We start from the raw sequence: 13929 nt of genomic DNA on the forward strand, positions 1-13929 counted from the left end.
ATACTGGTATTTTAAATAAATAAATAAATGTTAAGTAGTCCAGTGATAGTCCATAAGGCATACTATCCAAACAGGATTATAACAATTATAGATGCTTAGGAAGTTGAGGTAGTTTTAATCTCTTTTAGCATGTTAACTTTTGCCTGTTTTAAAGTACTGTTGTAAATTTTTCTTGACTTTCTTCTTTTATTTTTGAAGGGGTTTTTCCCCCCAATCAGGTGGTGTATTTTATGAAATAAATAAATAAAGATAAAAAACAAACAGCATGCTTAAAAGTCTGCCCACAGTTTCAAACATAGTTTTACAAGTACAGCGGACTGTCGGGTTACGTTACCTTCGGGTTGCGAATGTGGCAAACCCGAAAGTGTATACTTCCGGGTTTCGCCGCACATGCATGCGCAGAAGTGCTCTATTGTGCCATGCATGTGCGCAGAAGCGGCGCATCATGTTGTGGACTTTTCGGGGTACGTAAGGACCCCCGAAACGAATTAATTTCGTATCCACTGTATTTTGAAGTTCTAAGAAGATATTCCATATGACAATGCTACATCTTTTTGATGGGGTCTGTGATGCATTTGTAACCTATAAAATATATATGTTTAAATGCATAGCTACAACTGAACACACATTGTGGGGCTTGATAGCTCATGAAGCGGTCAACAGCTTGGATTGAAACATGTTTAGTGCATGCAGGACAGCACTTCCAGTTGCACAAAGGAGGAAGGGTGCCATGATTTACACCAGATCTCCCATCCATCTGCAGCCCTCTGTGCCATACCTTGCTCAAGAGTCTCCCAACCCCGGAATGCCTTTTTGGGGTGGTTCTGGGGTAGTATGTTTCCTATTACAGCAATGATTTGCTGGCTAAGAATTTAATTTTCCTAATTAGTGTTTGCCGTACGTTGCCTTACACCTTACATCAACAGAGATTTTCCTTTTCTGGAACTTGTGATTCACCTTAAGCAATAGTTTTAGCAATTCCATAAGCACAGAGAACACAGCTTTTCAGGCTGATGTAAGCGATCAATTGCTTCAGAAAAAGACAAGATTCTATAACTAAAAAGAGCAGATTTTAAAATCTATGTTTGAGTTTTAGAATATGCAGAGTTACTGTCCAATTATGGTGCTAATTTTGTTTCTGTTTTATAAACAGGTATTGGACTAAGAAACTGATTTATTAGTCACCAGAATAAAGTTATAATAATTGCACTGACTAGAAAATTTGGTGTTAGTTACACTCTTCATCACATGGTTTGCCAGAGGCATTTCTTAACTGCCAGTCTGGCTAGGCAACATTCCATATACTTTGTATAAACAAATATGTTTGGAAGTTTCAGATTATACCAACATTGGTAACTAGGGCTTGGTTAGCAACAATACACTTTTGTCTTTTTGATCAGTCCTGAACACCCCAAGTACGTGCTCATACAAAGAAATGTTATTTATTGATTTGGCTGCATGTTATATCCAATCCTGTTGAATCAGGATGGCTTCAAATAATTAATACTTCCTTTCCCTTTGGTTCTGCCCTCTCCCCTCCGTATCTTCCACAGATCAATTATCTTCATCAATGAAGCAAACTTGCAACAATATTTCATGCATCCCACTCCATTCTTTTAAATCGGGGATGGGGAACCACCAGTCCGTGAGACTGTTTCAGCCTAGTCACATCCACCTGTCCTATATTGGACATCCTACATGGGAGCAGGTTGGCTGAAAGGTGCACCACAGGCACTATTAATCGATAGTGCCTGAAAAGCCTCTTGCACGCTGCTCCCCAAGGGCTTTGTGAACGTGAAGTGCAGGACTTGCAAAGCACTTTGAACTGCACTTCCCAAACACCTGACAGCTCGTTGATTGAGCAGTGCTTTGCAAATGCAAAACACTCAAGGAGCTACTGAGTGTTTGGGACTTGCTGTGCAAAGGGCTTTTATGCTCAGCACTGCCCAATCACCAAGCATAGGGCTTGAAAACTTCCTTGCACAGCGCCCCCCGAGTGCCCAGCAACCAGTGCATTGTTCGACATTTGGGAAGCGCTGTGCAAAGTGGGTTAAATCACCTTACATTATGGTGATTGACAGGTGGTGATTTCACTCAGAGTAGGCCCATTGAAATTAATTAGCATGATCTACTCTGAAGAAAACTTACCGTGTTTTTCGCTCCATAGGACACACTTTTTCCCTCTTAAAAACTAAGGGGGAAAGTCTGTGCGTCCTATGGAGCGAATGCAGGGGGGAGGCAGGCAGGAAAAGCCCCCAAGAGCCGCACACAAGCTTTGAACGGCTCTTGCGGGCTTCTCCCCAGGAGGGAGAAGGGACTGATGCAGTCAGTCAGTCCCTTCCCCCTCCTCGTAGAAAAGCGTGCAGGAGCCGCGCGCTCCTTAAAGGGTGCGCGGCTCCTGTGGGCTTTTGCGGGAGGTGGGGGAATTGCCATAGCTGCGCGTAGCCTCTCCAGCCAGGAGAGGCTGCACAAGGCTAAAGAGGAAGTCGAGGCAGCGAGCGGGATGGATCACGCTCGCTGCCTTGGCTTCTTTAGCCACACTTCTTTAGCCGCGCTGGAGAGGTTGCGCGGCTATGGCAGAAGCCAAGACAGCCAGCGGGATGAATCCCACTGGCTGTCTTGGCTTCTTTGCTATTTGGGGCTGGGGGGGGGGGGAACCTGGGCTTCCCTCACAGCCCCAAGAAGCTCTGGGAGAAGCAGACATATTTTTCCCCCCTTGATTTCCCCCTCTAAAAACTAGGTGCATCTTGTGGTCCGGTGCGTCCTATAGAGCGAAAAATACGGTATTAGTATACACTCCCTTGTAAGCAGCAGGTGGCAGAAGCAGGAACCAGAGCAAAGTTTGCTTTAAAAAAAAAATGTTTCACAAATACCGGGTGGTACTTTAACATTAGACATTCTCAGAATTTACCCATTTCAATAGGCCTACTCAAGAGTATGATTTCGATATCACCCACTGTAATTTTGAAGGCACCACGTGCTTAAAATGTTTCCAAAGTGGTATTTGCTCATGCAATGTGGCTTCTCCTTCTTCTTCGCTCCCCTGCAGCCAGCTCACCGGTCAGATTTGTTTGTTTGTGTGTGTGTGCTTGCGCCACAGGGGAAGGGTGCTGGAAGAGGGAAAGGAGAAAGTGGAAGTCGTGATGCGCCAGGGGATTTCTATTGTGCAACTGTGTGGTCATTGATGTCAGCCATTGTTTGCTAACTTGTTTCATTTTCCCCAGACATTCATATCTTAAAATAATTTAGAGCATAGGTATCCCAAAAACCCATGGTCATGCGGGAGTGGGATATGTTTGATAAAAGTCAGCAAAAATACAAGGTTAATCCAGAAGTGCTTTGTTTAATGATAAAATGAGTACAGAAAAAATTTTTATGGACAATTTGCTAAAAACAAACGTACGTGTAAGCATCTTTCCCAGAAATGCTGATTTCAAGTTTAAAAATATATTGACAACCTTAAATGTCATAATTTTATTTTGACCTAATTCAGTTGAGACATCCTAATCATTAATTTATATCCTTTACTGCTTTATATGCAAGAAAATCAAATAAGACATGTCACACTTTAGTAAGAGACCAGAGACCAAAAACATATTAGTATATAGTCTTTAAAAAAGAAACTGACTGATATAAAAAGCTTTCACATAAGCACAAAACTGTCATTAACATCTGTCATAAAATTTCAAAATGGGTTTACTTTCACATCAAAAGCCAAGTGATGTTAGTCAGTAATAAAAGATGCTACACTTTTATGTCACCACTTGCAGTCTTATGAAAATCTCATGACAAATATGAAAACGACCGACAATAAACCAAGACTGTCTGCCAAGTTCTTTCTCAAGAGAAGTGTTCAATAGCATGACTGCTGTGTCAAAAGCTGTAGCACAGATTTTATCGTAACACTGATATAACAGCCTTATGAATGAAGCAATAAGTGACTTCTGACTTCCTATCTGCTAAGAATTTCCAGCTGGCAAGCTGAGTGAGAAACGGGGCTCTAAGGTTGAAGGAGCTAAGAACAAGGAGCCATGAGGTTGAATGACTAAAAGAGTGGGACAGAGACTGCAGTTAACTACCTAAAAAAGGTTGTTATGCAGGCAAATTAACAGTTGTAGTGCAGAATGTCCATATTGCCAATAAACAGAATGTTCCACAGCTTAGCACGGAGAGCCAAAGGAAATCTCTAATCTTTGCTAATGGATTCAAGATGCCAATAAAGACAACAACTACCAAACTACAGTTCAGGCAAATATACATTCGTTGGGAAGTTTACTTTTTCCTGCTAAATTTTCAAATGGTTTACTAGAAACTTGGCTTTTCTAATACTTCACTCCCAATAACAATTTACACTAGTTAGCTTGTCAGAGATCTAAATATGACAGCCTGGACAGGGTGAAAGGAGAAGCTCAAGCTGTCAAGCACAGTGACACCTCTGAACAAGTAGTTTGAAACCAGAAACCTCAACTTTATTTGTACAAATGTTGAAGTCTCTTTTTAAATAAATGTGAAAGGAAAAAGAAAGGTGAACGTACTTACTGTTCTAAAAGCTGCTCATGTTTTCCTAACGCATCTCTTTCAGCTGCAATAGCTCTCTCTCTTTCAGTCACAGCATTATCTCTGGCTTCTCTTAAATTTCTGAAATTCAAAAGTGTTTCAGAGTAAATGTTCCTTTTATTCTCTAGTATATTTTCACAAGTTATGGTACTGATCTAGTTTTTCTGTAACTGAGCTCCAACAGGGGAAAATCTGGTTATGTGCATACATTTTTCTTTCCATTCTGCATCCACCAATTCCCTCAAAATTTCATAGAAACTTGTGTATGTATTTAGATAGAATACAGTGGTCCCTTGGGTTACATACGCTTCAGGTTACAGACTCCGCTAACACAGAAATAGTACCTCAGGTTAAGAACTTTGCTTCAGGATGAGAACAGAAATCGCGTGGCGGCAGCACGAGGCCCCATTAGCTAAAGTGGTGCTTCAGGTTAAGAACAGTTTCAGGTTAAGTACGGACCTCCGGAACGAATTAAGTACTTAACCTGAGGTACCACTGTACTAGCTTATTAATTCCATTTATGAATCACTTCCTATGAAATATCTCAAAAAGATTAACAACACCATCAACAATAAAAAGCATACAACTTCATTACTTATATAAAAACCAATTCCAATCTAATGCAGATACAAACTGGGATTAAAGATCTCCACTTAGAAGGCTTGTTGAAAGGGTAGGTGTAATAGCAACAGATCTGTCAGAGAGTAGAACTTTGCAGGGGTGTAGGAAAGGAAACTCACAAAGAGCTCAGGGACGGGGGAGCAATGAGATTTTGGTAGTAGTAACTGGAAAGACCTAGCATCTAAAAGCTGAGAAGCAGAATGGTAAGGTCTTCAAGATAAGACAAGTTAACATCAGGGAACTATAGCAATAAAGGATAGGGGAGTACCTGGAGGAAGGCTATATGAAAAAGGGAAATGGTAAAATAGTTGGAAACTGTGGGCAAGAAGGGTGGAAAGAAACCACAAACAGGGTCTAGCAAGTGTACCATGAAGCCACAAGTGGGCAAAGGAGGCCAAAGAGATGGATTTGGTCCCAAGTCACAATGTGGAATTGCTGTGCAGATCACATCCTTGTCCATCTAGGCTAGCATTTTCTTGCCAGGGTATGAAAGAAACCGTAAGAAATCCTGTTTTCTGGAGTCAAATGTGTGTGTTTGTGTGTAATATATATGAAGGTTCCATTTACCGAACATAATTAGCATCAACTGATAATACACTGATACGATGTGTGAATATAACTAATATATTTTTTAACCACCCAAGGTAGGGGCCATCGCCACATTTTCCTCAAGTCCTTGCTGGAACAACTCTAACCAGACAGGCAGATACGGTAGACAACTTCAATCTATACTGTACAAAATATGGCATATGACCTATGATATAGAAATCCTTGTACAGGCAGACAATGCTTTTTTTCTTTAAACGAATCCACATATAACAGATGCTTCCTTTTATATACTCTATTTACTAGGGCTGACTTGGAATTGGGTGTGTGTGAATTTTAGATATTTTTATAACTCTGTAGTGTCACATGGACCTGAGATTCATTGTATGGTATTCTGGATTGCATATTTCAGTACAGTGGCCCCTGCCCTGTGGAGCACACTTACCACTGAGGTCAGATTGGCAACCAACATAGGTTGTCAAGCATCTAATAAAATATAAACAATTTTTCTAGACGGTATAAACAATTAGGCGTTTTGGCTTTGTTTAGGATTGTGGTACTTATTTTAATGTATACCACTGTGGTACCATTTTGGTGTTTAGTGGGTTATACCCTTGCCTGATAACTAAATACCCCCCCTCAAGAGTAGGTAATAATAATACAATTGCAATCCCCTTACTCACTCGGGTGCCAGCTAGACTCATATTCTGAGACTATAGTGCTGATTGGTTGAAAGTGGCTACTAAACCTAATTCAGAGTGAGGGCAATGCAATTCAGGATGAATTACCCTCAATCAGAATAAACTTCACTTGTTTTCCGTGATGCCATCACACTGCCAAATTTGATTGGCCGATTGAAGAACATACTGTTCCCAGAATGAAGGCTGAAATGGTAAAGCTTATCAAAGCTACTGAAAAACCCCTTTCATGCTAAAATATTTGTATCACAGCCCTACTATTTTTAGTTCTTCCTAATTTGAGACCCAAACTTTGTTAAGGCCTAGCTCCTATATTAAATTTATGCTCATAATATCAAATATTCACCTATTTTATGAATATGTGTTTTAACGTGGCAGTTGCACAGAGATTTCACCTTTGAAGTTTCATTGTTTCTTTTGAGGAGGAGAAATGCTGCATTAACAATTGCTATTTTTAGATCAAAAAGCAGCTCTCATTTAGCTATAAGGCTTTTAAGCTTGAAACACTAGGCTCAATTCTCACACTACTTTTTGATGTGGGTGCTGCTTCACAAAGTGACTTTACCATATCATTGTCATGTGGTAAATATTTCATGTGAATGCTGTTTATTCTGATGTGGTATGCTAGATGTCATCGTGTAAAATAATAATCAAATGAAACATTTCATGACAATTATGTTTTAGATCCACCTTCTCCATTCTGGCACCCCCCAGATGTTTTATTGGATCATCCCTCACCACTGGCCATGATTTGGGGGGGGGTCACCCTCATCCCAAACACCCCCTCACTGATTTTACTATTAACATCCCTTTCCTATAATACAGAAAATTTTAAAGTGGTGCAGATTTATGTAACTACTATAAGATGAAAATGTCAGACTCTGTTGCCTTATGTACAAATGTTGTACAGGCCTTCAAATACCATTTCATGAGGAGAATTTTCCTAACAATTTGCCATTTTAAAATGGTCTGTATCTAAAAAATAAAATAAAATAAATTCTCAGAGGAAAACATTTTATGGTCAAAAGTTATAGATGGTTAGGTCTGTTTTTACTTTCTTTGAGTGAGCAAATGGTGTGTGCTTATCTGCCAAATAATAATAATGGGAAAACTACAACTAAGCCAGTGAACAACAGCAACAAGAAACAGGGAAACTAAAAACAAAACACAAAGGGATTCAAAAATATCAAGTGAGATGCAACTGAGGAACACTTTCCATTGTGACAAGGCTGATTCGTATAGTTCCAGCAACAAATAAATAAATAGAACAGCAGAGCATTCAGTAAATGAACAATCAAATATGTATCCTCCAAGTCACTTCAGGTGCATTTGTCTAAATTTTTAGTGTACACCCTACTCTGATTCTTAATCTTATTGGGATTGATTCACACACCACATTTTCTAAGTGTACACTTTAAAGTATTTTAAATGCAAAGAAAGTAACATTGAATGCAACAAACAGTTATTTGCAAACATGTAACAGTCAGTAGGGTGCCAATTATGCCTTTGCACTCAGTGTCAAATCTAGGTTTGCTGTTTTGTAATGTGTAAAATGGCTCAAGGCAACATTTATAAGCCCAGAGGCATCTTCAAGAACACTGCAAGGGATGTTACAACAATCCCTTGAGAGAAATTTGCTTTGCCTCAAACCAGAAAAAGGGATCTTATATTATCCTTGGAAAAGGATCTAATACATATGGCTTTATGTCAGCAAAAAAATCTGTATCTTCCACAAATATATGTAATTTCTTTCTGGGTTCCTCCTTCTTTCCTCAAAAAGCAGTGAGTTTTTTCTCTTGCCTTCCTTTAATCATTTTGCCCATTTTTCAGCAGCAGGATGATGTTGTTTTGCATAGCTTTTATGAACATATGAAGCTGCCTTATACGGAGTTACATCATTAGGTAATCTTGCCCAGTCAAGTCTACTTTAACTGGCGACAGTATGATGGGTTGAGTGTAAATAAGGATTTTTCCATCTATTCATATTATATTAGATGCTGACTGTCCTGAGACTGGCTGAAAAGGTAACACAGGCCTGTCAGAAAAGGCTTACAAAATGATATAAAGTGAAATATTACTTTGGCTGGGAATACTGTTTCCAAGGGATTTATTCTAGCTATTCTTGCAAAGCTATAGTTGCAAAGAACCAAACACTTTTCTTTAAAGATCATGCACTGATCAAATGATTCCTGCAGCTTCTAAAGGAGTTGAAGACTCTTCTGCTACATCCTTGAACTGCTATGTAAAGATATTGATCCATACCAGCTACTATCTCAAGAGCATGTTCTTTTTTGGGGGGACTAAAGTACACCTCAGCTTATGTCAATAGATCTGTTGCTTTCAGTGCAGAAAACTGGTGTTCCTTGAGTTGATTGACTTCTTCCTGCAAGTTCATGTATGTAATTTGAAAGTCTGTTTGTATGAAAGTCACCTCTTTATTTCAAAACTGGTGCTGGAAATGGGATTGCTAGGCTTACCTGAAAAGTGTTTCTGACCAGGTGCTAAGATGCCTACAAGTGGGAGTCAGTTTCCTGCTTAAAGCAGATCTTTCAAACACCATATCCTGTTCTTCTGTCTGTGCGTTGTGTCATTATTGTGTCTGCATGTGCCTTAGTCAGGGAGAAGAGAGCTCCTGTGATTTTTCCCTCCCCTGTTGTCTTAGTGCCTTTTCTTCTCCTCAGTTTTGCTTGCCTCTGTTTGTGTCAGAAGCGCCTGTCTCCTCAGGGCCCTGTTACATCTCCACTGTACCTTGTGTGAATCATGCTCCACTCCTTCTCAATTAAATTTAACCTGCTGCCATCAACAAGGAAAACCATAGCCCTTGTTCAAAGTTAACCCAACCAAGAGTCTGTCAGTATGCTTGTGTGATTGTCCTTCCAAGTGGAGGGAACCCAGTAGCTGTAGGCTAGGCAGCCCTAGAACTCTAGCCTGTAACAATGTGCCATTATTTCCTTTTGGTCCCATCAATGTAGCCTCCACCATTTTATTGCCATTGTATTTGTTGCCGTTGCTCTTTTTGAGAAGGGGTGGTGGTGGTAGATGAAGAGTATAGAATGTTGCAAGTTGGGTTAAAAGCAAGTTCCAGCTCTGCAAAAGTTGGCATTTGCCAAGCATCCGAACTTAATTATGTGGCCTAAGGATTGTTGCAGCAGTGAATTGGGTTGTGGAAAAATAGAGTGCGTATTTGTCTAGAAAAGCACTATGTAGAGAAGTGCTGGAAATAAGCAGAGACAGAATGATTAACACCCCAATCTAAAATGCGTCTATGTACTGTATTTTTCGCTCTATAGGGCGCACCGGACCACGGGGCGCACCTAGATTTTAGGGGGGGGGGGAATAAAGAAAAAAATTATTCCCCCCCCCAGCCCCAAAGAGCAAAGAAGCCAAGACAGCGAGCAGGATGGATCCCGCTAGCTGTCTTGGCTTCGTTTTTAGCCGCGGGGCTGGGGTGGGGGAAGCCCGAGCTTTCCCCGACCCCAGCCCCCAGAACAGGTCTGGGAGCGGGGGCAAGGTTGCGCGCAACCTCGTCTTCGCTCCCGGAGCTTGCTGCTATCCGCAAGCCTTCTGAGCCTGGCGGTAACTTCCGCCGGGCTCCGAAGGCTTGCGGATAGCTGCCTGAAGTTGGGAGTTGGCGCTGCGCTCTCCAGGCTTCAGGCTGCTATCTGCAAGCCTTCTGAGCCCGGCGGGAACTCCTGCTGCGCTCCGAAGGCTTGCAGATAGCTGCCCGAAGCCTGCATTCGCTCCATAGGACGCACACACATTTCCCCTTCATTTTTGGAGGGGAAAAAGTGCGTCCTATAGAGCGAAAAATACGGTAAATGTAACTCAGTTTTCAATCACATTTGTTTCCCAGTTAGCAGGTTTAGGAATGGTGTGTAAGAGCTGAACAACTATAGTGTGACAGCTTTGATAGTCACTTCAGAGGCCTACAAGCAGAACCGGCTTTGAGTTTCATAACCCGATACAAATTTTCAAAGCACATAGCTACATTAAACAACAGAAAACGTGTGCGAGTTTAAGAACAGAAATATAATGATTCACTGGCTTACCACACCCTTCTTGTCCCAACAGGGATAAAAATAAAGCATTGTTTTTAAGATTCTTATTCACAAATGTTCTTTTATATCATAAAGACATTCAGGAATTGGCAGTCAAGATGAAGAACAAAATTTTTGCCAACTGGTTCCAGACCAATATTTTTAGCTATTTTGCATGCAAACATTTTTACATCTGTCAAACCTCCATAAACAAACAGACCTTAAAGCTGTTTTATGTAACACAATACAAGTCTGTACATGGGAAGCAAAGCTTTCTGTTAACCCCAATGATGCAATAAGTAGTTGGTATAATTTACCTGACTGGTGGTAGAGAAGGAGAAGGGAAATGAGGACTAAATACTACGTATCAGTTCTTTAGCTTTCACAAGTCAACATAAGGCTATTTAAAACCTAAAACTTCATTCCATGCAAATGCAGTTGATTGCACAAACCTGTTGCATTCTCTTTGCATTACTACCTGTCATAATTTGTATGTTCATATTTCAGTAACGATGCAACACACATAAGAACCTGATTATTATATAGAAGAGTTTGATCATATTCTCTCACAGAGGCAGCATCGTGTTCTGAACTAAACTTCCATTAGCTCTGCCACCACTGTCAAAAAGAGGGATTTTAGAAAAAGGATTTTGAAGGTAACAAGGAGTGACAGAAAGTAAGACTTCTAAAAATGAGCTGAAGGCTCATTGTGGCTCATTAATGACACAGCATGGTCTATCTTACATCTGAATGAAACAGAAGGTTGCTTTTGCCATTCCAACTAAAAATATTTTGGTGTGGGAACTGTTGCAGTGTGCCTCGTCATCAGAAACAAGGGTCACGGGAGACAAATCCACAACATAGCCTCTTCCGAGTGCATTCTAGACCAATGCTGGCACAGAGAGAAGCCATGTTGTTGTTGTTTAGTCGTTTAGTCATGTCCGACTCTTCGTGACCCATGGACCAGAGCATGCCAGGCACTCCTGTCTTCCACTGCCTCCCGCAGTTTGGTCAAGCTCATGTTGGTAGCTTCGAGAAGCCATAGTGATGAGTAAAAATGAGGATCTAAAATGCGTTTCAGAATTATCAAGCACCAAATGCAAGGTATTTTCCTTCCTTATTTGTTTTTATGTTCCAATATTTCTAAAAGTAGTTACCCACCTGTTTTCACGTTCATACATTTCCTTTGTAGCTGTTCGAAGCTGTTGTATTTCTTGAGATGTCTTCTGCCTTATTTGTTCCAATTCATTATGCAGTTTGTTTTCATATTCTGTTTTGTAATGGTCTCTTTATTAAAAAAAAAGCAAAGCAAGTTAAAAAAATATCTGCAGCTTTCTTTGTATTATCCCTTTTGAGTTGCTTATCACCCAGTAAGATTTATCAAACAGTGGCATTCTGCTTGGGCAACAAGGACTTCCCATTCTGCTTCCAAGGTTGGGTTGGGGGGACCCTCTGAAGAAAATGTGATGTTGGATCTTACCAACTGAGAAGAATCATTGCTTTTTTACTCCTAGATAAAAAGAACTGCTCTCTGTTATATAGGTCTTCCTTTTGGCCTATTGCCAACCTGAGCCTGAGCTCAGCTACTAGCTAAAATGATAAGAGTTGCCATCCCTTAAGCAGTAGCAGATTCCTGCATATATGTTGTTACCAACTGAATCAATACTCGTTCAGAATTCACAAATATTCCCTTTCATTTCTAAGTTATTTTGTATTGATGTTGGTGACGCTATAGCATTGCAAATAAGTCCACAGGAGCACGTTGCGTTCGCTTCAGGATGCGAACGGGGCTCCGGAACGGATCCTGTTCGCATCCAGAGGTACCACTGTAGTCTGTAATATAGTGCAACCTGAGGAAAATATTACCGTATTTTTCGTCCCATAGGATGCTCCGCCCCATAGGACGCACCTAGTTTTTTGGGGGGGAAATAAAGGAAAAAATTTTCCCTTTATTTCCCCCCCAAAAGCAGGTCGGAGAAACCGAACCAGGTCGAGGAACAGCGGGATGGCGGCGCTGCGCCTCCCTGCTGTCCTCCGAGCTTGTGGGGCTGGCCAATATCTGCTCGGCGCGAGGGGCGCTCTGCTTCAGGGCTGCTATCCGCAGCGTGGGGAGGCCTGTGCTGTGGGGAACTCCTGCAGGGCTCCCCACGCTGCGGATGTCTGTCCGGTGCGAGGGGCGCTCTGCTTCAGGGAGCCCTGCGCGCCGGGCGGCAGGCTGCTATCCGCAGCGTGGGGAGCCCTGCGGGGAACTCCTGCAGGGCTCCCCACACTGCGGATGTCTGTCCTGCGCGCGGGGCACTCTGCTTCAGCAGGCTGCTACCCGCAGCGTGGGGAGCCCTGCGGGGAACCCCTGCAGGGCTCCCCACACTGCGGATGTCTGTCCGGCGCGCGGGGCGCTCTGCTTCAGGGTGCCCCGCACGCCGGGCGACAGGCTGCTATCCGCACTGTGGGGAGCCCTGCCTAGGCTGCGGATGTGTTCCCAAAGCGCCGGGCGCTCTGCTTTCGGGGCGCCCGACGCTCCGGGAAGCAGGCTGCTATCCGCAGCCTAGACATCCCTGCGGGAACTCCCGCAGGGTTGCCTAGGCTGCGGATGTCTTCCTGAAGCCTGGAGTGCGCACCGACCCCTCTTGCTCTCCAAGCTTCAGCGAAAGCCTGCATTCGCCCCATAGGACGCACCCAGATTTCCCCTTCATTTTTGGAGGGGGAAAAAGTGCCTCCTATAGGGCGAAAAATACGGTAACAGGCTTAATTTCTGACTGTAAATCCTCTAGCGATAATGGAAAATTATTGTTTTAAGTTTTATAAAGGTCTCACAGCTGCTTTAAGATTTTTCTGTATGTAGAAACTAAAACCTGAGAACGCTACAACATAATTTGATTTCAACTGATTGTTTCTGGGGAAATCTGATCAACTGACCAAAAACATTATGTTCACTGTAAATAATTTTGTCCAACCCAACAATAGCCTACTGCAATGAATCATTTGTTGAATGAATTAACAGAACTATGTACCTGGATGTGACATATTTCTCGTAAATTTCTTCTCTGGCCTTCTTAGCATCTTCTAGCTGAACCTGAAGCCTTTCAAGACGATCTTCTTCATGAGCACAGCGAACATTAAGCTCCATGTTTTGACGGTTGAGGTAATCCTTATCTTTTTGCAGTAAGGTAACAGACTGCTGTAAAGCTGCAACCTTTAAATACAAAATAGCTATGATTAAAACCAGGCAGTCTGTAGTACAACCCCCACCTCCCAGGTTAGTTTTTTCTTATTTTATTTAAAAGATTTATAGATGTTAGTCACACTCAGGGTGGATCCACTGAAGCTGTTGGATGCAAGGTCACTGAGTAGTATTCAACAAAGGTTTACTCAGAGTCGACTCTCTGAAATGAATGAGCACAGCTAAATTATTCCATTAAATTTAATGGGTCTATTCTGAGTAAAACTTAGTTGACTACCACCCCCTGATT

The 13929-nt window shown here is 41.9% G+C and overlaps 1 protein-coding gene across 3 annotated transcripts in view; it reads right to left on the reverse strand.

The window, feature by feature from the left end:
• Window positions 1–13929, reverse strand: part of PIBF1 (progesterone immunomodulatory binding factor 1) — an 81240-nt gene that overhangs the window by 56361 nt on the left and 10950 nt on the right. For 2 of the 3 annotated variants that reach the window (XM_053384675.1, XM_053384674.1), the window contains 3 exons: window positions 13471–13652; window positions 11621–11746; window positions 4540–4638 (listed from right to left, as the gene is read on the reverse strand). In XM_053384675.1, coding sequence (XP_053240650.1) covers window positions 4540–4638; window positions 11621–11746; window positions 13471–13652 — 407 coding nt within the window. The remainder of the gene's footprint in view (window positions 1–4539; window positions 4639–11620; window positions 11747–13470; window positions 13653–13929) is intronic. The other variant, XM_053384676.1, reaches the window with a different exon arrangement.

This window comes from Podarcis raffonei, chromosome 4, assembly GCF_027172205.1.
Source record: "Podarcis raffonei isolate rPodRaf1 chromosome 4, rPodRaf1.pri, whole genome shotgun sequence".
Taxonomy (NCBI): Eukaryota; Metazoa; Chordata; class Lepidosauria; order Squamata; family Lacertidae; genus Podarcis; species Podarcis raffonei.